The sequence below is a fragment of the Phragmites australis genome, chromosome 24 (genome assembly GCF_958298935.1).
Source record: "Phragmites australis chromosome 24, lpPhrAust1.1, whole genome shotgun sequence".
NCBI classification, from domain to species: domain Eukaryota; kingdom Viridiplantae; phylum Streptophyta; class Magnoliopsida; order Poales; family Poaceae; genus Phragmites; species Phragmites australis.
In genome coordinates, this window is record NC_084944.1 from 9,005,770 (window position 1) to 9,028,144 (window position 22,375).

At 41.3% G+C, this 22,375-nt stretch overlaps 3 protein-coding genes across 12 annotated transcripts; 2 read left to right on the top strand and 1 right to left on the bottom strand.

Moving 5' to 3' along the window:
- The first annotated feature begins 524 nt into the window (after window positions 1-524).
- LOC133907062 (uncharacterized) lies at window positions 525-4,049 on the top strand. The gene is made up of 5 exons (XM_062349059.1): window positions 525-778; window positions 933-1,004; window positions 2,078-2,261; window positions 2,356-2,579; window positions 3,264-4,049. Exons 1-5 carry the CDS (start codon window positions 600-602, stop codon window positions 3,769-3,771), a joined length of 1,167 nt encoding a protein of 388 aa, XP_062205043.1. The 5' UTR covers window positions 525-599; the 3' UTR covers window positions 3,772-4,049.
- LOC133907065 (uncharacterized) lies at window positions 3,697-8,519 on the bottom strand. Of its 10 annotated transcripts, none has more exons than XR_009907918.1 (7): window positions 6,985-8,519; window positions 6,835-6,904; window positions 6,600-6,656; window positions 5,823-5,922; window positions 5,648-5,685; window positions 4,989-5,071; window positions 3,697-4,767 (listed from the first exon to the last, which is right to left on the bottom strand). XR_009907918.1 is itself a non-coding variant. In XM_062349066.1 (7 exons), the coding sequence occupies exons 2-6, from the start codon at window positions 7,122-7,124 to the stop codon at window positions 5,669-5,671; spliced, it is 384 nt and encodes a 127-aa protein (XP_062205050.1). In that variant the 5' UTR covers window positions 7,125-7,276; window positions 8,147-8,519; the 3' UTR covers window positions 4,857-5,071; window positions 5,648-5,668. The 10 variants fall into 10 exon arrangements, 8 of the variants coding, with proteins under 8 accessions (XP_062205050.1, XP_062205052.1, XP_062205047.1 ...); XM_062349066.1 differs by lacking the exon at window positions 3,697-4,767 and having other exon boundaries at window positions 4,857-5,071; window positions 6,985-7,276; window positions 8,147-8,519; XM_062349068.1 differs by lacking the exon at window positions 3,697-4,767 and having other exon boundaries at window positions 4,857-5,071; window positions 6,985-7,307; window positions 8,147-8,519.
- Window positions 8,520-9,685: 1,166 nt separating this feature from the next.
- On the top strand, window positions 9,686-12,338 carry LOC133907063 (histone-lysine N-methyltransferase ATXR4). Its single transcript, XM_062349060.1, has 8 exons — window positions 9,686-9,951; window positions 10,014-10,115; window positions 10,538-10,593; window positions 10,676-10,802; window positions 10,942-11,011; window positions 11,160-11,339; window positions 11,704-11,775; window positions 11,908-12,338. Exons 1-8 carry the CDS (start codon window positions 9,763-9,765, stop codon window positions 12,024-12,026), a joined length of 915 nt encoding a protein of 304 aa, XP_062205044.1. The 5' UTR covers window positions 9,686-9,762; the 3' UTR covers window positions 12,027-12,338.
- The last annotated feature ends 10,037 nt before the right edge of the window (window positions 12,339-22,375 follow it).

Genomic DNA, 22,375 nt, shown 5'->3' on the forward strand with positions numbered 1-22,375 from the left:
ACATGCACTTATCTATAAATATAAAACACGGGTTATTCCCGCGTCACCTCTTTCCCTACTCTCCTTCCTCTTTCCCTACTCTCCTTCCATCTAATAAAAACCCTAAAATTCTAATAATTTACTCACTTTTACCATCCACCCTTGTCCCTCAACCTGCTCGTCTCGTTACCGGCTATAGATATTAGACTAATTTTACTAATAAAAATAAATAAAGAAATTAGGAGGAAAATTAGTGGATAGTCTCCTCCTCCTTTTTCAGATCTTATCTAAAATCAAACTACGGCGACGCTCTCGACGTATTCTTTTGACGACACTCCAATAGTATATCCACATCTCACTTAAATTTATATTTTTATTGTAATGCTCCAACACTTTGCTGGTATAATAAATAATGCTTCAGCACTGCACTCGTTTCCAATGAGGAACTCATCCTGACCTTCAAACTGTCAACCCGTTGTGGAGCCCATCGCCCCAATTGTCACTGTCAGCATCCTTGTTTTCGACGACTTGCTACCGCTGCGCCTCTGCCCCCAAACCTTGGCAGATAAAAACCCTACAACGGAGGCCATCTGTGCTCCTCCACCACCCCCGGCTGCCTCATGGCTTCTTCCTTGGCTAGTCCGGTGGATCGCGACGGGAGGTCTGCCCTCCCCTTCCCCGCGCCGCCGACCCATGGTTTTTCCACTATGCTACTGAGTGTTACCGATTCTCCACCTGTGGAGGATTTTGTTCCGCCTTTCAGCTTGGATCCACTGATGATCGGCAGCTTCATTATGTGGTAAATAATCACTTCTCCTATTTCCTTATACTGCAAAGATGACGCTGATTTTCTTTGAAATTCATGAACCTTATATTTGTATAGGACATATCTGATTCTCGGTACTATCATTGATGTATGGAAATCCCCCTGATTCGATCTAAGTTTGTTGCAGGCAATCAATGGACAACCCAGTTGAATTTCTCCATCAAGAAAATTTAAACTTCTTCCCAGTACAGCTCGGAAGGTATTACCTGCCTTCAGTGCCTTAATTCCCTGAGCTCAAGGGTTCCCTGATTCTTGACTACAATGCCAAAATGATATGTGGTAGTTTAGCTAGCTTCAAATTTCTCTCTTCCCATCATACAACCATATTCAGATGATATTATGATGGTTTTCCAGGATACTTATTTGTTTCAGTTGTCTGTTACAAGATAATCTCTATAGCATGTCAGAGCTTATTATCAAAGCATATGAAGTGGATCGCCCTGCTCCAATCTTACTTCAGTTGACATAACTACAAGGGACTCTAATGTATAATAACAAAGCACCAAAATTTTAACAAGGCAAACAGTACTCTGTACGAATAATCGAACTGAATGCATACCAGAGGTATAGCATCGATTCATCGTACTGGTAGGATTCAAAATATTTAGTGTACTGTAGATGTTGCAAAAAAACTTATTTATAGAGGAGTAGCATCCTAATAGGTTCGAAATATGTTTCTCTATCATAGTGTTATGACGAAACTGTAAAATATGCACACTGTGCAGTTGTTCTGGTTACTTATATAGTTTAACTTAATTCCCTTGATTTTATAATGTATTTCTACCTTCTTGTCACTGACAAGGCCATGCTAAATACAGGTCTCAAATAACAGACCTGGATGACTGACTTCTATGTGCTATGCCCTTTTGTTCTTTGTTTTAATTCAATCTTTCAACCCATATTTTTCTGTTTTTTTGGCGTTACTTTTGTTAAACCCCTGATGGGATGCATGATATGGATGCTAATTATTGCTACCTGCACATTTATATGGATAAATGTCTTCTGAAAAATCCTAATCATAATGATGTTCATCAGTTCATAAATACAACTGCTGTAGTGAAGGAAAAAAAATCACATTGTGGAATACTTGTTAACCTATGAAGGAAGATTAATTTTGTGCCAATCCTATATTTAGACTGGTAGCCCTGTTCTTAATAAGCTACTACCAAAGTAGCAGATCCTCACCCCTTTTCATTGTAAAATAGCTCATTTCATATCACTCCTACTCTTTTTTTTATTATTACTGACTTGTATGCTTGTACTGTTGTACAGATCCATAGAAGTTCCATCCTCTGGTGGCAACAACATAAATATGCTAAATAATCATGTCCCAGCAGTCACGCACGACAATGGGCTGAAAATGTATGATAAGAAAGAGCAGCAGTGCTCACACCCAGCAATATTTGTTCACCTCACCGCTTTAACCATCAACCCCAGCTCCTACAGCCTTTTGAAGGTTTTAGATACACACCTTGCTGAAATGAAATGCTGTTTTTTTTAATATAAATAGGAACATCACTTAATACTTGTTTCTCTCATTGTATTCTCAGATAAAGAACCATGTGAACAGTGTGGAGCAGATGGCATTTGGTCCTGAGTTGGTTGACGAAAAGGCTATGGTGTACAATGACCTGGACAAGATTGCTTTGCTCTCCATGAATTGTGACGCGCATAAGAAGACCATGCACAACTACCATGACCATATCTTGATGAACTACGACCTTTTGAAGCTGCAGTTTGTTCCTGGCCTACCTTCCATTCCACTTTGTTCCAAGTACAAGCTCCTTTACCATTTCATGCATGACTTATCCTTTTCTTGCTTACTTCAAAGGACTGCATTGCGAGTTATTGCCAGTAGATCTTGCTTTTGTGGTGTAAAAGAAGCATTATTACCTTGCCAGTGTTTGCTTTAATCATGATGCGCTCTTGTGTGCATATATGTTAACTAGATAGACGAGTGTGTTTGTGCTGTGCACATATGCTTTTGAGTTTGAGTAATGAGGATTTCATAAAAGTTCATTACTACAGTGCATGACCAACATGATATCATCGTCCTGCCAACCCTCAGTGAGTTTGGGCGGTGACGCACGGGAGTCACGAACGCCTAACCTGTTTCCGTTCTTGATCAACGCCAGGGTGGAAAAAGAATATTGTCACTTTCGTTCTTGGCAGCACGATAGCTATCTTTTACTTTTGGCATTTGTGACTACTTGATACAGTAGTTTTTGAATTTTGGCCTCTATCTCCAATGAAGCTAGTCCTGCAGCTCTGCTACACTTCACAAGCTACTTTTTTCTGCGAACTATGAGTGCAAAATGGTTGCATACTAAATACCTGCTAGTGCATTTTTGTTAAACTGATCAGCCATATCGCCCACTTTTCCATGCCAGTTTTTGAAGTTGTAAGTATCATGTCTTTATGCTGACTGATGGCTAAATCTAGTGTTGTTCTTGATCAGATTTTTGGCCGAGCCCTTTCATGGAATAGAGTCACTCAATGCCTGTTTCAGTTGTTACGCTGGAGAGCATGATGTGAACACTTGGGTACTACCTATAGAGCGACCACTGGGGCCGGGTGCCAACAGCTCCACAGGTTTTGCGGCAACATTTCTTTGGTTGGATTCAGGGTGTACCCATCACGTGGTTTGTGATTACAGACTTCTTGTTAACTGCCGTGCACCACCTGCTGGGAAGAATGTTAGAATTGCTGATGGGTCCTTGATGCCTGTGCGCGCTGTTGGTACAATAAACATCCCAGGATTTTGTATTCCAGAGGTGTACTTCGTCCCAGGTGCTGCATTGAACCTTATCTCTCCTGGACAGCTCGCAGTCGACCACAAGATAAATTCTGCTCTCGATGCCGTTAGCTGTATATTGTGGACTGGACAACGCATTGATCTTGTTGGTGAAGGCATCAGGGATGAACGTCATGGACTTTACAGGCTGACCTTCCTTGTTGTCCCATAGAATGCAACTGTACGTAAAAAATGCAAACTGTGAATAGGAGGGCTTCTGCGCGCTCGGTCTGTTTGTAGCCAAACCGGGAGGTACTTCTTATACCGATACCGATTGTTTGTCATAAACTGGTAGGTCCTCGTATACTAAATAAGTAGAAGTTTTTCCGTGTGCGGAATGATATGAGATCTGCATGGTGGTTGTGTTATATTTCCCCTTTTGGGTGTAGTCATTTTTGTAATGTGAATGTCAATCACGATCGATTAGGTGCATGTTGTACGATTTTCTCAGTTCGGTGGAGTTTTTTTCCGACGCCAAATTAGAAAATGTGGTATCCATGTGGTGATATGCGTTGCTCTCCATGATTTTGCTCTGTTTGTCCCCGCAATTATGGATGAGGCTGTCAATGAGTCTGCGCATCCACTGCACGTTTGGGTCTCTCGTTCGAGAGGAGACAGTCCTTCCTGGGCATCCTTCTTTCTTAGCAAGAATTGTTGCACTGTAGGGCACTAACCAGGAGGATTTTAAATGGCTTGTGAAATTAATATTTCGTAGGTTTAGGCAAGGCTTATTTCAGAATCCGATTACTGATATTTTGGGTTTGCCATTGATTGCACACATGATTTTAAAGGTATCTGGTTTGGTATTGCTAGGGCCCTTGGGAATGTTTTCCATTTATCCAGATTTCACGGGAAACCAAAAAATGGGCGTAGACCTCATTTTTCCTTTCCTTTGCGCAGGAACTATGCTGACGCATGAAAATAGAGGACTAGAGGTGTTACAGAAGATTGCAGAATCTTTTTTGAAATAATATTATTTTATTGAAAAATTATAAAAATATTATTTAAAATGGGAAAGTTACATAAATATGGGACAATCGGCACTCCAATTGCCTACTAGCCATATATTGGCAATTGAAGTGCCAACTAGTCCCTTGTCGAAAACCAGATAGTCGACATGTAATTCCCCAGAGATATGTAATTCCCCAGAGATCAGTCAGCATACCAACTGCCAACATTAAAAAAAAATCATAACTTTTTCATATAATTTTAGATGGAGATGATATTTACATGAAAATTATACTTATCGATGATATCTATAACTTTATAGTTGATCTTTATATGAGAAGTGGGTAGAAATTCCAAATCTAGTTTTTACCTTCACTTTTTTTTCACTCTCACCTAAACCCTCGTTTGCTTATGCATTTGATTACTAGTGCAATACAATACCTGTGCGTTGCAACGGATCTTAAATCTGGCCCCCTACATTGCAGCTGCAAACACCCATTCTCCCATCCGCCTCCTCAGGTGAACTGAAATGGATTGCATCAGTGTAAACAATTATGTAAAGCAAGTGAGCTTGTACACACTATTCAAACGATTTCTTTGTTGTTTTTACATCCAGAAAAAACAAAACATGATAAAAATAACATCAAAATTTTATGGTATCTTTACAAGTTTCTTACATTACATATGGAATTGTGTGAACTGTTACCAAACATGAGTTGTAGCTTTCAACTTAGCTACTCATGATCTCACCCAACAAACAAGGAAGATTTATGAACAATAAAGCATAGCGTGGAGTTCGTATACAAATGATTAATAACATCATATGTTTCTTGTGTATACAAAATGTACAGTTCATCTCTCTCTAAAAAAAACTTGTAAAATCCTCTAACGCAATTATGTGACAGGGCTCCTGGAGCGAATCACGTATCAGCAAGAAGGTACGACATTGCATTAACATATCAACAAGAAGTATGATACAATAGCTCAATGATTGAACCGAATAACAGCTAATATACCATATCTGTAAAAGAGAAATATGCAAGGCTGCACCAGGGTAGATAGTCATTGAAAAATTATTAGCTATATCTAAATGCTCATACCTTCAGGCACCCATGTAAACTTCATGTTTTATCATCAGCTGAAATGGAAGTATAAAATGTTCACTGTTAAATTCTTAACTCTGAACGTGCAAGAACACCAGAAGGAGTGCAGATTCAGTTACTATAGGGATTCAGAACAACAGGGTAGATGAAATGAAGAAAGAGCATTGCATACCGTTTGGCAGAAGGAGCGAGAGATCCATGGGTAGTAAGCCAGCAAGCAATGGACTCCCTAGCTCAGACGCTATCGTTCTCCCCTCTTCCTCCTCGGCGAACTGAAATGGATTCCATTCTTTCAGTTTCCAAAACAAAAAAGTTTATGATCTAAAAACATTATCCTTGCTGGTGTCAAAACTGAAAAAAAGTTTGTGATATAAAAAAGCCACTCAAAACTGAAAATTATTCAGGCAACTCCCCTTGGCCAAACATAATAATTGTGGATTCCCAATCAAAAATAAAATTCACCAGATCACCTTCAATAAGTTCTTCACCGCTCAGTATAAAAAAATGGGAAAGGGGTGTCATTGTCATCACACAGGAAAGAACAAGATATCAAATATCTAATACAGTAACCTACAAACCAAATTTGGATCATCATTTTGATACATTTACTTAGTTTGGTGAACCATGTCACCATTAGGGCATTTTGACAAACAGTGAATCTGTAAGTGAGCATGACCATTCATGGCAGTTAGCACTAATAACACATCAAAGAATTAGAGAAAATAGATGATTACGCTTACGATTACACAATTAAGTCTAATTTGAGTAAGGAATTAAGGCGTAGGGTTAAATCAGAAGAAATACCAGAGAAGACAAATATTGCAATTAACTTTCATTATTTGCACAATCAACAAAACTAATCCCAGAATGGGAATATCATGATGCGAACGAAATAGCTTTCGTAGAGTACTTTCATCGAGCAGCTGGCGTGCATAGAAAGAATATGCACCTGACTGCTTATGGCTAGAGCCCTCCTCTGCAGCGTCGGTGGCGAGGGCATCTCGAACTGCAACATCAAACACGGAAGAGATACTTGCATATGAAGAATAGGTTCTTAAATGAGTAATTTACTTGTGGCGTCACTTTTAAACACCTATTGCATTCGTGACGCTCTCAAGAGGCATGCATTCCTCATACAGTAAACAATCCGATTAATATGATGTAGTCGAGACAAAATCACACACCTCTTCTTGAGCAGCTTTTCTAATGTTCTCTTTTGCTTGTAAGTTAGCATTCCTTAGGCTAGCATGCAGCCTGCAAACACATAATCAAAATTGGTACCAAAAAAGTAAACTAAGAAGGAAAATGAAAAGAAAATTACAAGATTTTCTTACTTCTTGTATTGTTCATCCCATGACTCTAGGGTTGCCTGGCCGGACTGCACCTCCTCAAATGTGGGTAGCTGCTGAGCTAGAAGATCGAAGCCGGAACTGCAATGACTTGAGCAATTGCAGAGCATCCTGCGCAGAACCATTCAACCTAGGAAGAGATTTGCTTCCTCTGTACCTATACCTGCTTTCCCACAGGATGCAATTGCAGCAATGCTCTCTTCAAGCTGTGTAACTGCTTGGCTCCATTCCTTCTTCAGGTTCTCAACAGCTTGTGTGACTTCATTCATCTTTATATCTAAATGGATCAATTCAGCAGACTTGCCAAGCTGACATGCAAAATCAATAACAGGCAAGCTTATAACAAAAACAGAATCTGGTTTTGAACTTTTGATACCTAGAAACTACAGAATGAGGTGACATCCAACATGAATGAATGAGCAACTTTAGAAAATGTCCTACACGGATGATCCCTCACAGAAGTGAAGCATAACGATTGTTCCTCAACCAGGCATCACATGCACATTCAGAACAGAGCAAAAAATATGTATATATTTCTTTCCAAAGAAAGAAGTCAACCATATAGCACCACATCAAACCCCAATTATGAGCTAATGAACAAAAATATCATAGCCTACAAAATACCAGTGTTTTATTCCTACTCCCGAATCTCTTCCATGTACTAATGTGTGCACCGCTCCGGCTTAAGACCAAAGTTCAAAATGAACACTAGCCAAATACTGAAAAATCGTTATGGTCTGTAACATTCAGCTAGTAAACTGAAAATTACCAGCATGCATATAAGTAACTGCCAACTGAAAATTTTCACAGATACACCAAAATTGGTATAAGTTCCTACTAAAAATTTAATTGTTTCTAATGTTTTTGGCCCTGAAACACCGACTACAGGCTAAAATAAGTGCTCTGCAAGGACATACATCAGCTCATCCGTATCGAGAAATTCTCTTCCAGTCAAATAATCACTAATAAGTAGCCCCGAATTCTGAGTTCCGGTAGTGTTCTCTTCCTCTTCTTCCAGATCCCAAACACACCACTCATGAACAAATCGGAGGTGATTCAAGGATGGAAATTCAGTCGATTGAAATCGTCAGACAACCGCATTGTTGCAAATGGTTAATTTCGAGCTCAAGCTAACCTTTGTGTCTACCTATTTTTCACACAACGCCCCCGACACGAGATGATTGGTCGCTCTCCCTCCCCAGCCGAAGACGATGGATTCATGGTCAGGTGGTACTTTCCCTCCCCCTCGTCCGCGGCACAGGTCCGCGAGAAGGTGGTTTGACGGAGAAACCCTAGGTGCAGAAGGAGCAGGGAGGAAGAACAGGATGGCACAATCAGATCTAGGGTCTCTGTTGGAGGAGGGCAAATCGCTGGCGGTGGAGATCTGGGGGAAGAGGGGAACGCGGCGGTGATTTCGGGAGGACACGGTGCGGTGATCTGGGGAGGACGCAGAGCGGTTCATGCACAAGGGCGAGGGTGGGGGCGGCGGGGCCGGGTGGTTGGCGAGGTAAGGAGGATGAACGGATAAGTCGGTCAGATTTTTCTCGGTTTTTATTAGGTTTTTGGTGGTTTCTTATCTGGTTTTTTATTAGTGGAGCGAGGAAACAGAGGCTGAAGGAGGTCAGGTACGAACTAACTCGTTTTAAGTCACTTCTAATACTTTATTTCTGAGATGATATTTAAAAGAAAAGAGAATAAAAAATCGATATTAAAAAATAAGCTTACAATGAATGTAATGTCTTGCTAGTTTCTTGAGATGTTTTCAAGTAATTTATTGTTTCACGATAATCTAGGATCGTTAAAGAGCTAGTTTTTTTCGTAAAAAATAAACTTCTTCTATCATATTTTTAAATTACTTGTCATATCATCTTTTTGTTTATATGGACATTTGATTCATATCTAAGAAACTAGTATTGTAAGTTGCCTTATATAGTAAAGATCATTGTAAATGCATGTGGAAAGGGTTGTACCTTCTTATTCTTGAACTCAAATTGCTATAGTACGAAAGGCACGCATTGGCCAAGAGGGTGAGGTTCGCCAGGGTGATAGGATGGAAGCATGGAGTCGATCGGCTGTTGCCTGCTTCATAGCGCATCAACGAAGACACTGACGTTCCAAGTTTGATCTTTGGTTCCTATTTCCGGTAATTCTTGTGAGACTGGAATGCGTACTTAGATAGATAAGCAGAGACGAATTCAGGGTCTCTAGCCTCCTACTGTTTCGCAGTCAGTGAAAACCATATAAACTAATATATATATATATATGAGGGAGAGGAAGAAAAATGGAAAGAGAAAGAAGAAGAACGAGAGAGAGGTGGATGAGTCTCTCTCTACCTAGCTCCCTACATTTCTCACTGTAGATAAGTAAACAAAGTTTTTACCAAAACAAATTTAATTGCACACATCATAAAATATCACTCACTTTTTAACTTAGGTATGTTTAGTTCCTTTATTCACTCTTTTCTATAGGACAAACAAGTATATTTGATTATTTTACTTGATTTGAATTTAGATAGGATAAGTAAGAATTTTCTTATTTTCGAGAGAGAGCTAAATTAACTCTCCTCTTCTAACAAGATTTGTCTTATCTAATAGAGTGGACAAACGTACTGAGGAATGAACGCATTGCCTTTTTTTACTTTGGCATCTGAAGTTCAGAGATCATCCACATCACCACACCGCACGGTGACACGCTCCAAGACTCCATCTAGACCAACGGCCGTGATCTCTTCTTCACTCCTCGCATCTTCTCCTCGCACGGTTCATGTTCCTCAGCCGCCGCCTCCTCTCCACCGCTGCGGCCGCCGCCGCCCGCGGCCCGCCCCCGATCCGCGTGGCCCTGACGGAGTCCGTCGGCCGCGGCATCTTTGCTACCCGCCCAGTCTCCGCCGGCGAGCTCCTCCACTCTGCGCAGCCCCTCGTCTCCCACCCCTCCCCCTCATTGCTCCACGAGGTGACCGCTCCTCCCGCTCCTTGCCCCTGCGAGTGGAATGAACTTGACTGTTATGGACTCAGGTGTGCTACAGCTGCCTCAGGAGGAAGTCCGGTGGGGAAGGGCGCCACGCGAGCGGCGAGGGTTGCTACTTCTGCAGCGACGCTTGCAGGGAGCACGCCAAGGTGATGCCTTTCGTCCATTTCCTTAGCCATTCTTGCATAGTTGCGTGTGGTTCGTCTGGGTGCAGACGCTTGTGATGTTTAGTGTGGTCCCTTCGCCTAATTGTTAGTGGCGAGTGGAATCTGTTCTGTCTACAACTGTTCAAGTATCAACATTCAGTATGTCTTAGTGTACTAGTGTGTACTTGCGCTAGGTGACAGTGTGTATTTCCAGTTAGGTTGTGTACTTGGTAGAAATGCAATGCGGACTTTACCTTGTTCTTATGGGATCATTGAATGAGACATGTTGATTCTAATTTACATATTATAAAGATTGAAATAACACTGCTTATTTGCCTTCCTTTGAAAAAAAAAGGAACAATGTTCTTTTTGAAGCAATTGAGGCTGGATTTTGCTAACAAGATGTGTTATTACCACCAATCTAGGGGTTCCATGACGTTGAGAAGAACGTGGATTGGTCTTTCTTTGATGACCACTGCAGGTATTTTGGTACTGCACATTTCATCTTTCTGCAGGTGTGCACCACTTGACTAACTCATTTTGTGCTTTTCTTTTTCCTGAAGTTCACGTGGTCTGAAGTACCCATACATGGCCAAGCGGCTCGCTTGCATGGTGATATCGGGAGCTGCTAATGCTGATTGTCTTAACATACTTCAGCCAGCCCGTTTGCACCAGGGGACGCTGATCGAGGTAGTGGCTGCTCTCCTTCCGATCACCCCTACCTCATTGTTTAATTATTTTCATCACAACATAATCGTATAGTGTTCACTTGGTTCTTGATGTACAATGTTGTTTGGTTGCATGCTTACTAAACAATGGAATATTACAGATGGAGGAGGAGTTTGAGTTGTTGGAGTCCACTTTTAGGAAAGCTGGGTTTCAAGATGAAGTCACAACCTGTATCCTTGAAATATTATTTTAGTTAGATATGTTATTTCACCCATTTTCTCAACCAAATGTTGAGAAAATTTTGTTTTCTTCATATAGTTCTTATCTCAATCCTGTTCAAATTTGGTGTTCCCTATTAATCTACTTTGACAAAATTAGTTTTGACCAAAGAGTGGTACATCAATGTATTGGCAAGAATACGCATAAATGCGTTCCGCATTGAATTGGTTGCAAGCTCATATGAGGATCTTCTATCCTCAGCGGCAGCCTCAGTATCCTGTGATGCATCAGTTGGCAATGCGGTTTATATGCTTCCCTCTTTCTACAACCATGACTGCGGTATGGCTCTTCATCTACTCCTTCAGAACAAATGCAATACTTACCATCTTCACTGTTAAGATATCATTTTGTTAGCATGCTTCAGTTGGTTGGTTGCCTAACCAAAATTTTGAATTTTCACTGCCCTTTTGTTATGGTATAGTGGTTGTTGACTGTACTATTATTAGCTGTCTATCACATCCAATAGTGGATGCCTTTGCTAAATTGTTTTTAATCTAAGGACACATTTTTTTACTATTTATGTACATGGGTATTGTGATGTTGAAAGTAAACGTATACTATTTTGAAGCTGCTGATTGTAACCCCTTTATGTCCTTTTGAATTAAAGGTCCAAACATTCACATTCTTTTGTATTGACTTTCAGATCCGAATACTCACATAGTTTGGCTGGAAAATGCGGACGCTAAACTGAAGGCCCTCCGTGATATTGAAGAAGGTATGGAGAAATGCAGTGATAGCTATACAGGAGTTCTATTACGATGGCAGCCCTTGCGCACAGTTAAAAACAAAAACAAGAAACGCATATGACAGCCAAGTACTTTATATTAAGCGGTTGCATCTATTATAGGTGAGGAAATGCGCATCTGCTACATTGATACAAGCATGGATGTCAATGCTCGGCAGAAGATTCTTGCTGATGGATTCGGCTTCGAGTGCCACTGCCTTCGGTGCTTGTCTGGAGACTAGAAATCATGTTTCACCTCAAGAGTTTCTACCTGAGTATGGTGGCATGGCCTTCTGGACTTGTTCATTGAAATAACTCGAGGTTGGCGACCTTGAGTACTCTCTTGCAGAGTTGCAGTTATCCTATGAAGCATCAAGAAAATATGGCCTTGAGCACTCTCTGGCAGAGTTGCAGTCTTATGTACACTAGTTAAAGCCACTCTAAATTCTTGATGATTAAGCATTACAATGGTTTTTGCCCTTCCATAGTCAGACAACCCCGTCCTGAAGCTCACCAAAATTTTAAGTAATGAACCTGAATGGTGTTGAGTTGCCTGCCCACTTTACACGATTTGGTTCAGTTAATCTAGTTGATTTGATTAATTATCTACGTGTTTCAGGCTTGGGAGAGTGCCAGTTCGTTGACCTCGGTTCTGATCAGATTATTGCCCATACAGAACACGAGGGTCTTAATCCATATCACTCATTAATGTTATTTTCATTTTTCATAACGGAAATCATTTTCTTACAGATAGTTTGCCATATAGATAAGAAAGAAACATAAGTAGAGGGATACACTGAGTCTGTAAAGTTTGACCATGGAGCTCACAGGTGTATACAGCAACAGGAAACATGAAACGTTCAAGATAGAAAACACTGTTCTAGATAGGTAGATATCAGGTGCGCTAAAGATCAGCTCGGAGCTTTCAACTTGACTTCAAACATCTCTGGTTTGAATGGCTCAGATTACTCTTGTGTTTCCTCATGGATACTGCCATCGTCTTCAAGTTGTTGAGCTCCAGGGTCAGGCAAGAACAAGCTAGCTCCATTGTCAGGAAAGTTGGGTCCTGCTGATAGGTCCTCCCATCAGTTGTACCATAGTTTACATCAGGCTTTCCACCTAAAATAACTTATTTCTAATTTGAAGGTTCTTCTTATCTTTTGAGTTCAATAAATTGATACCTATACCTTAAATAAGGCACAATTGTTATGGATTGATTATAGGGAAAATTACAAAAACTCACTTGCATTTATTTATTTACTCACAAGAACTTTCAATTTAGTTTTACATCGGTAAATTTAAAGTGTTGTCACATGGCCACAGATCCTGTTGTGTGGCCTCCGTTGACTCATTCAGCGTCACGGGTGTGTGAATTGACTCATCTCCATACCTCTCATGGCTTGGCTACACCGCATCGCTCCCTTCCTAACTCCCGAGCTCGTCGCCCCAGTGCTCCTCTACATAGTGTCGTTCTGCTTAGTGCATCTCTGCCTAGTGCTGATTTGCCTAACGCAGAGGGCTTGATCGTGCTGATTGTGGCTACGCTGATTGCGGTAATCGGGTCAGCTCGAGCTGATCACATTGATCGTCATGAGAGCTATGAAGATGAGCCAATTCACACGTCTGTCATGCTGGACAAGCCAGAGGTCATGTAGCAGGATCCGCGACCATGTGGCGCACACCTGTGACGATCAATGTGACATATAGATCCAAAAGAGTATTTGAAAATATTTTAAATTTACCGGTATACTATTGAACTAAAATTCTTGTGAGTGAGTAAATAAAAATCTCCTATCATGCAAGTGAGTTTTTACAATTTTTCCTTAATCATAATTAGGGAAATATTCTACTCCTTCTATCACAAAAACTTGTTACGGGCATACCTGTGGTAAAAATTTTGAAGCTTTCACGAGAGATATCTTTTGGGAACGTGCAAATCATATTAGTAGATTTTGCTCGGAAAGTACCTTTCACGATATTATAATTTTACTAGATTTTTTATAAGACTGTTGATATCCAAATCATCATGTTTTTTTTTAAGTAGAGGTGGTAGAAACTATCAAACTATTATATGAATCCTCAAAAGACAAGTGCAAATCTTAAAACTTAAATACCTTCCATAATTATATAATATGGAGACGTTATTCTACACCCCACCTCAACCCCTCTCATGCTAGCCAGCCATGTGGTCGTGCCCCACCCCGCCCACCCTTGTGCATGTGCGCTCCCTGTGTTGGGCCCTCTGTCGCCCACGTGCTCCCAGCCCACCCCGCACCCCTACCCGTCACCCATGGTCGCCGCGCGCCCCTATTCGCTGCCTCGTGCCGCCCCCGATCGCCCTGCCACTGCCGACAGCCTGCGTTGCCCTCGGTCACCACGCGTCGCCTCACGTTGCTCTCCTCCAACGCAACCATCCTCCCCCCCCCCCCCTCCCCCCTAATTCCTGAGGATTGCTGACTTGGAGGCATTGACTAACTACTGACTAATAGTTGTAAGAACAACTATTAAACAAACTGCTGAACAAAAAGCTACTGATATTATTGAATAAACAATTGAACAAAATACTAAACAAAAACTACTGATACTATTGAATAAATTACTGATCTACCGGCAATTACTGACAACTAATAACACTACTAGCACAAAATACTGAACAAATTTACTATAATTTGAAAAATACTGAACAACTACTGACATGATTATTGAACAAAACTACTGAAGCATTCAAATCATAGAAAATTACTGAAGAATTACTGAATGATAAGTATTCAACAATTATTGAAGAATTATTGAATCTCAACTACTAAATAATTACTTAATGATAACTACTAAATAACTACTGAGCGATGATGTGCTAACATGAGACACGTGGTGGGCGTGTGGGAGCATGACACGTGGTGACGTGGACTTGTGCGCGTGGGCTGTCTATGTTAGGCCAGGGTGTAGATTAACTTCTACTCTCTTGGTGTACAATAGCACACACACTAAGTAATAATCCCCTTGTGATCTGGATGGACAATAAGGATGTGTTTGTTTGTTCATATGAGTTTTTTAGATCTGCAGCGTATATCCTAGATGAGGGAAAACAGGCCGAGGGAGTTGTATTTTGAGAAAAGAAGAACGTTGGTAGGCCACTGTTGTGGATGCAGGCTGAGTTGGGTTTTTGATTGGTTAGGGGAAGCTGAGGCTGCAGGGGGTTGGATGTATTGTAAAATTGATTGGTTTCCTGTTTTAGTTGGTTATGATGACCTGTATCTAAGGAGTGGTATGGTTGCCCTTTCGCTCTGAGTTTTAATAGAATGGATTTGGCTAAGTCCTTTTTACTTTGAGCACATGTACATGACATGCATCTAAACTCTGCGCGGCTAGTTCTTGCCGTCAAATGACCTCAAACTCCAAAAAACGCATGACTAATATGGTGAAAGATTTGACTCCTACTTAACCCTACACTTTGACCACTGGATACAATCATACACTCCTACAAAGCTTCCAGCGCTGCTCAGCAATCTTGCTCTCGGAGTTCACACGAAAGGCTGGGAAAGAGTTCGCCATGTTTTCCATGTCTGCTTTCAGCTCAGTCTCGGCTAGAGATTATTACTGAAGTTCATAATGTGCGGTGGAAAATCTTCATCGTCTTCTTCAGGCAGTAGATCAAAGGTGGGGGCATTGATAGGTGCGTTGATATTTGATGGAAAGTATTCTCCGTTGGTGCTATTACCGTATTCTTCAAATATCAGATCAACGTTCAGAGTGACTCGTGCATTCTGGGGGCATGGCACAAAAACTTCCACAGAATATGGGCTGCATTTTAACAAATTGGCTAGTGATTTACTCTGAACAACTTAGATTAAACTTCGGTATCTGAGAGTGCAGATAGATACTTCTATAACGGTATCTAGTCAAACAATTTATTCATCTATGTTACCATTGTGATCTGTTCATCTGTTATAAGAAACAATGCCGCTTCAGTTTGTTCAATCATTACTACAACAACACCTAATAGTAAGAAGTTTATTGTAACACGCTGCTAGAATTATATATTTAAAGAATGCACTGATGGAGAGAAGTATATATCCCCTGTTTCCGCAAAAGACGTTACAATCTAATCGCAGGTCAGAAAATGTTATATCCCATTTGCCTTCAATAAGAACGGTACGACTATTTCCTGGAATAACACAAGTTCAAAAGTATTACCTGAAAGATTCTTGAGCCCTGGTGACAACCACCAAAAGAACAACAAACAACTATTCATCAGTAGCACGAGCTAAGGTCAACTCTAACCATTTTTCGTCAGGGTTCAGAATCCCTTTACAAAGGGATTTTTGTTCCATTTAGCGTTCCAACGGTTTCCTTTCACGGTCCGTCACGAAGGGATTTTCAAGGTCATTCCCTTTAGAACGGGATTCTCTCTCCTTTCCTTTCACGAATCCCTTCGAAGGAAAGCTGTTGAAGATGAGAGAAAATAAAAAGAATGGAAACGAGAAGAGGAATCAGGAAGAGAACGAAATGAAAGGAATATGGTTGAAGATGGTCTAACAATCCTTTCTGCCTCGCACGATTAGCACCTATGTTGCAGTGAACGTTGCCATCAGACAACGCTGCAGCAGTTGCCCGGCAGAGCGCAGGAGCAGCTCACTGAAGGCCGAACGGCGTATGATTGCTCGCCTGCGCGCCATGCCACTTAGCATCTGCTACCAGCAGAGCGTCTCCCCTTCCTTTCCGTTCTCACGCCGCCTCGCGCGGTACCTACGCCTACACCGAAGTGGGGTGCGCATCCAGCCGGAAGGGGTGGGGGCGCCAAAATCCGAGGGGATCCGACCGGAGGAGGTTGCGCCATGTGTGGACTCACCTGGAATGGAGGGATCTTGCCAGAGGTGGTCGATCCGTCGGAGGGATTGGAGAGGATAGGCAGGAGTGGAGGTGCGAGTGAAGAGAAGAGAAAAAAAGGACGAAGAAGATGGAGAGCCTATATTTCGTAGCTCTGGATCTGTCACTGATTCAGATTAGTTCCATGATGCCACGATAAAAAAACTAGACATAAAGGCCACTAGAAAACATAGTTCCCATGATGAATTTGTCATCACACTAAGTTGTGCATGTACGGTTAAAGTTCAAGCTCTAAGTTGGAGTCTTGGAGATCGAAAGAAAGGTATTTCAACGGTTGAACCAGAAATGATCCAACCCAGTAACTGTTCTGCAACTATTTTTTTGTACCTCGTGTGATGCATGGTTGTTTCAAATTCAGAACTAAGCTATCAGCCTATCACACCAAAGCAGCAAAGAGGATGCATTATTGCTCACAGGGCCATACTGTATAACAATGTTGAAAGATTGAGAGATCCATCTTGTCAGTAAAAATTGAATATGCAAAAGGCAGGAACATTTTCCATTTTCCAAAAAAAAAAGAGTACAAATTGAAAAATGAGCCCCAGCTTGTTTCATCCTTCTCGCGCGCCCTCTGCCGCTTCTACCCGTTGGCTGGTCGCCTCACCGCCGGGGAGACCACTGACGGCATGTCCGACGATCCACGCCACATCATCTCGCTCTGCTGCAACGGCGAAGGTGTCGAGTTCGTCCACGCCGTGGCGCCCGATGTCACCGTCGGCGACATCAGCACCCCGCTCTGCATTCCGTCGGTGGTGTGATCGATCGTTCTTCCCGTTGAATGTGCTATTGGGCGGGGATGCGATCATGGAATGCTGCCCGGTTCTGGCCGCGCAGGTCACTGAGCTCACCGACGGCATCTTCGTTGCCATGGCGTCGCGGACGGGACCACGTTCTGGCACTTCTTCAACACCTGGTGGGAGATCAGCCGGAGCAGAGAATGCTGTTAGAAATATGCGTATTATTCTAAGAATTCCAGATTCTATCGGAGGCATATTTCATAGATGTTTAACGATGCAAATGTATTTCATAGATGTTTACTGATGCAAATGTATTTACTGCTAGCTGCAGGCTATAAAACATAATAGATAAGAATAACATGGACTCACAGTTGGATTGATTAAGAAAACGACTCGACACAATGACCACTTGTATCTATGCAGATCGAAGAGGAAGCTCCAAGTTGAATAGTCGGGTCGAAGCTCCGGGTTGAATAGTCGATGAGGCAGTGCACGAGCGGTCGTGCAGTTGTGTTGTCCAGAAATCTTATTGCCGCCCCCTCGTACAAGTTTCACAATGACAACGACTTAGAGATACCGCTCACCCTCGTTCTGTGCACACCAAGGAGAGGACCGGCGAGATTCAGCAGCTCAACATAACAATAGAGCAAATATGATTGATTTGTTTGTAGCCTTGTTGCCTCACAAAAAGCTCACCATGCCTGGGCGTCTCCAAAAGCAGCAGCAAATCACTAGTAATGGCTGCAATTATCCTCAATAAACAGCCATAAATATCACTAGTAACTGCTAAAATAAACAACAATTAACCTCATTAATTGTCACTCATGGCTGACACAAATAGAGAGGAATTGTTTTGGAATTTTCAGAATTAGACCTATTGATAACCCAAATTCTAACGTTCCCTCACCAATTTCAAAGCGATCAGCAAAACGTTAAAAGAATCACTATGAAGTTGTGTTGTTAATATACCAACTTTTTGGTGGGAGTCCCGTACGGGTTGAACTTACGCCTAGAATAACAAAATTCATCTTTCCACAGCTGAAGAATGGACTAGGCCTTGAATTCATAACTTTGTGTGGATAGATTTCACTTGAAATCTTAACTGATACTAGGCTGCCAAGATAACCTCACCTAAACGGAGTATTAATAGTCTGCTCCCATATATTCTCATGAGCTTTCTACGAGAATGCACTATTCTCATGAATTGCGACCAAATAGTTAGGCTCAATTAAGTATCTTCTTTCAAGATATCATATAGGCTAATACCTTTTTCAACGGAAGACATTAAGACTGTATGCCAACCTTCCATATAGTAAAGAGTACTTTGTCTTGAACATGGGTACATGTATATAAATATAATGTGCTTTTTGTTATACCATCAACTTATTTTTCGTATTACCTAAGTCATGGGATCTTTGGTCAAAAGGATAGGTTACCATTGCAATGCAACTCAAGTGGGCCTCATACCCATGTCCTATGACGCCACAAAAATTGCATTTCATGGTAATTCCTTTGTAAAAGGGCCTGATAGATTTTTCTCAGTTCGCATATAGCTCACAGCTATTACTCCAGAGTTTTCTATTTTTCCGACAGTTTTAAGCCTACGCTTTACATGTTTGTTGGACTCGGAATTATCCTTTGTATTCATAACCTGAGCTAGCATTGATTAGATATCACAATACATGAGGGTCACTGGTATTGGTTTCTAAACCAATGGAAAGTCTATGAGTAGCTCTCTAAGACACTCAGCCTCAACAGTTAGTGCTTCAAGTTCAGCTTTCATGGTTGACTGCGTCAAAATAGTCTGTATACAAGACCTCCATGAAACTGTAGCACCAGCCAAAGTGAACATGTAACCGCTTATGACATTGATCTCATTCGCATCTGAGATCCAATTAGAATCAGTATATTCTTCAAGCACAAAAGGGTAATTAGAATAGTGAATTCCATACGAGGTTGTGCCTCTCAAATAGCACAACTCTCTCTCTCTCTCTCTCTCTCTCTCTCTCTCTCTCTCTCTCTCTCTCTCTCTCTCTCAAGTGCCTTCCAGTGATCATCTCCTGGGTTAGACGTGAACTGACTCAATTTGCTCACCGCAAAAGAAATGTCGGGTCGTGTGGTACCATCTAAATATCTAAATACATAAGGGACCCAATTATTTATGAATATCTCACTTGATCTTTTTCCTATCCTTCGTATTTTCGAAGTTTCATGCTCGCATCATAGGGAGTCGGTGAGACCTTGCAGCCCTCCAAGCCAAAATGGCTAAGAATCTTCTCCGCATAGTGGGATTGATTCAAAGTAATCTCATCCTCATTCTTGATCAATTTAATATTAAGAATAACATATGCTTGTCTCAAGTCTTTCATATCTAAACAACGAGATAAGAAAGATTTGATCTCATCAAATACAGCAATGCTTGTCCCAAAAATAAGTATGTCATCCAAATACAAACACAATATCACTACTTGACCCCCACAAAAAAGGTAGTACAAACACTTATATGCTTCATTTACATTGAACCCAGCAGATGTTAGAGTGCTATCAAATTTTTTGTGCCATTGTTTAGGTGTTTCATAGGTTTTAGGAGTATGATTATAAATTTGAATATTCTCACTCTGAGAAGTGCTATCTGCTGCTCTCATAGGGTAGATATTATCAAAAAAAAGAAGCATCTCTAGACTCCATTACGGTATTAACACTCACATATGGGGAATCAAATTTCACTACTAAAATCTATAGGCCGTCCTATTTTGAGTATAGCTCAAAAACACGCAATCAACTGTTTTGGGTCCAGACTTTCTCTTTTTCAGCACATGTATATTGACTTTAGCAAAACATCCCCGTGTGTGCAGAAAATTGGCATTGGGTTTTCTCCCCTTTCGTCCCTCATAAGGAGCAACCTCACTGGTTTTAGTCACAACCCTGTTTAGAGCAAAAGTTGTTGCAAAAATAGCTTTCCCCCACCATTCGTAAGGCAAACCGGCACTCTCTAACATGGCATTCACCAAGTTTGTAAGTTTTTAGTTTTTTCCTCTCAGCCACCCCATTAGATTGAGGTGAATATGGTTGTGAAACTCCATAGATCATTCCATGCTCAACACAAAATTGAGAGAAATCATTTGAGATATATTTTCTTCGTGATCATCAGATAATCGCTTGATTTTCTCTCAAGTAGGTTCTAACCTCAGCCTTGAATATTTTGAAGTAGTTTAGAGCTTCATCTTTTATTTTAAGTAAGTACACATAACAATATCATGTAGCATCATCAATTAAAGTCATGGAATATCTCTTGCCTCCTTTAGTCAATAATCCATTCATCTCACATAAATCGAAATGAATAAGATCTAACAGTGACAAGTTGCTCTTTTCATCTAATCCTTAAAAGGTTTTTGAGGTTGTTTGGCTTGTACACAAGATTGGCATTTTGATCCTTTAACAACATTAAACTTAGGAATTAAATCTAATATGGACATTGAAAGCTAAAACAATCAAGATGCACCAGAGTGCAGTGTCACTCACAGTACCAATATTGGCAGCATGCTCAACCGTGAGTGGCCTCTGTGGATTGATCACCCACCACAGTCCCATAGTCATGAACCAAAACTTGACTCTAATCTGCCATCTACAAAAAATTACAACCAGAAAACCTCTGAGGTTTCATTGCATCTGAGGTACCAGCATTGGGTGAACAGAATAAATGCAATAAGGTTTTTGGAAGGTTAGTGTCGATGATTCGTAAATCGCCGATCTAACGAACTTGTTGAAGAATAGAGGGATGCTTCGAGTAGATGAATCACAAGGGAAACACACAGGGGTTTTTAGACAGTTTCGGGCCTCCCCTGAGGATAATAACCCTACGTCATGTTTATCTTGTATTAATCTGAGCCTGTTACAAGGGGGTGTAGCTAGTGATGCAGATATACCTAGCTCTAGAACATTCTCCGCTGAATGTAAATCAAAAGATAAGGTGAACTCGTTTCTCTCTACATTGTTATGTGGAATGAATGACAATTTGATGTTACCTTATAGTTGTCACTCCATTGTTTTCAGATATGAGAGAAATGGATCATTGGCATGCACAAACAATGTGTGGGGCCAGTGGGAGATGAGGAAGGTAGAGGCACATATACACAAGATCAGGTGCAGTTTTGTTCATGATGTTCATGATACAATCAGTATCAACTCGAAGAATTTCAGCATATATGACTTACATATTTGGAAAGCTTATCAAGTCTACTTTCCAACATATCAAACTGCACATGATTTAGAGCTCGCTAGCAAAAGTTATCAACAAGTAAAGACACGCTGCATAGGCAGACCGGGTGGCACGCGAGAAACGACAAAGGTGAAGAGTCCATGTCGTGTACAACTCGTGTGGATATATTCTTTCTATTTCAAGACAAATCTTGGGTTGGAAAGGAGCCTATCTACAAGTTTCCCACGAATTCAAGCCTTCCAAAAGAAGGGATTCGAAGATAGGAAAGATTGGATTCGGTTTGGGACAGCCTGAACAGACCCGTACTAAAACGATCACAACTTTCGTGTCCAGACTCCATTTTGGACGTGTGAGTACTTGTTGGAAAGATAGCTTCATGGCCCTCATGATGGACAGGGCCCAAGACTTTAATTCCTTCTGGTTTCATAGCAAAAGCTGAAACAAACTGACGGTTGTGGGCCGACCTTCTCGACGTAGAATCTGGATTCACCGTGAAACCCGGCGAAGTGGATGAAGTGCAACACGCTGCCCATGCAACACGCCTTTCACCTCGAGGTTGTCCAGGAGTGTTGTTCATCCACTTCATCGGGTTTCACGGTGAATCCAGATTCTATGTCGAGAAGGTCGGCCCACAGCCATCGGTTTGTTTCGGCTTTTGCGGTGAAACTAGGAGGAGTTAGAATCTTGGGCCCTATCCATCATGTGGGCCATGAAGTTAGCTTTCCAACAGGTACTCACACATCCAAAA

Excerpts from the sequence above, each read along its gene's own strand:
- LOC133907065 (XM_062349066.1), bottom strand. The coding sequence starts at position 7,124 with ATGGTTCTGCGCAGGATGCTCTGCAATTGCTCAAGTCATTGCAGTTCC. Across the intron at positions 6,905-6,984 it reads TGGGATGAACAATACAAGAA|GCTGCATGCTAGCCTAAGGA; the intron begins GTAAGAAAATCT and ends ATGTGTTTGCAG. Across the intron at positions 6,657-6,834 it reads GAAAAGCTGCTCAAGAAGAG|TTCGAGATGCCCTCGCCACC; the intron begins GTGTGTGATTTT and ends TTGATGTTGCAG.
- LOC133907062 (XM_062349059.1), top strand. The coding sequence starts at position 600 with ATGGCTTCTTCCTTGGCTAGTCCGGTGGATCGCGACGGGAGGTCTGCC. Across the intron at positions 1,005-2,077 it reads TTCCCAGTACAGCTCGGAAG|ATCCATAGAAGTTCCATCCT; the intron begins GTATTACCTGCC and ends ACTGTTGTACAG. Across the intron at positions 2,580-3,263 it reads TCCATTCCACTTTGTTCCAA|ATTTTTGGCCGAGCCCTTTC; the intron begins GTACAAGCTCCT and ends GTTCTTGATCAG.
- LOC133907063 (XM_062349060.1), top strand. The coding sequence starts at position 9,763 with ATGTTCCTCAGCCGCCGCCTCCTCTCCACCGCTGCGGCCGCCGCCGCC. Across the intron at positions 10,803-10,941 it reads ACCAGGGGACGCTGATCGAG|ATGGAGGAGGAGTTTGAGTT; the intron begins GTAGTGGCTGCT and ends GGAATATTACAG. Across the intron at positions 11,012-11,159 it reads TCAAGATGAAGTCACAACCT|TTTTGACCAAAGAGTGGTAC; the intron begins GTATCCTTGAAA and ends TGACAAAATTAG.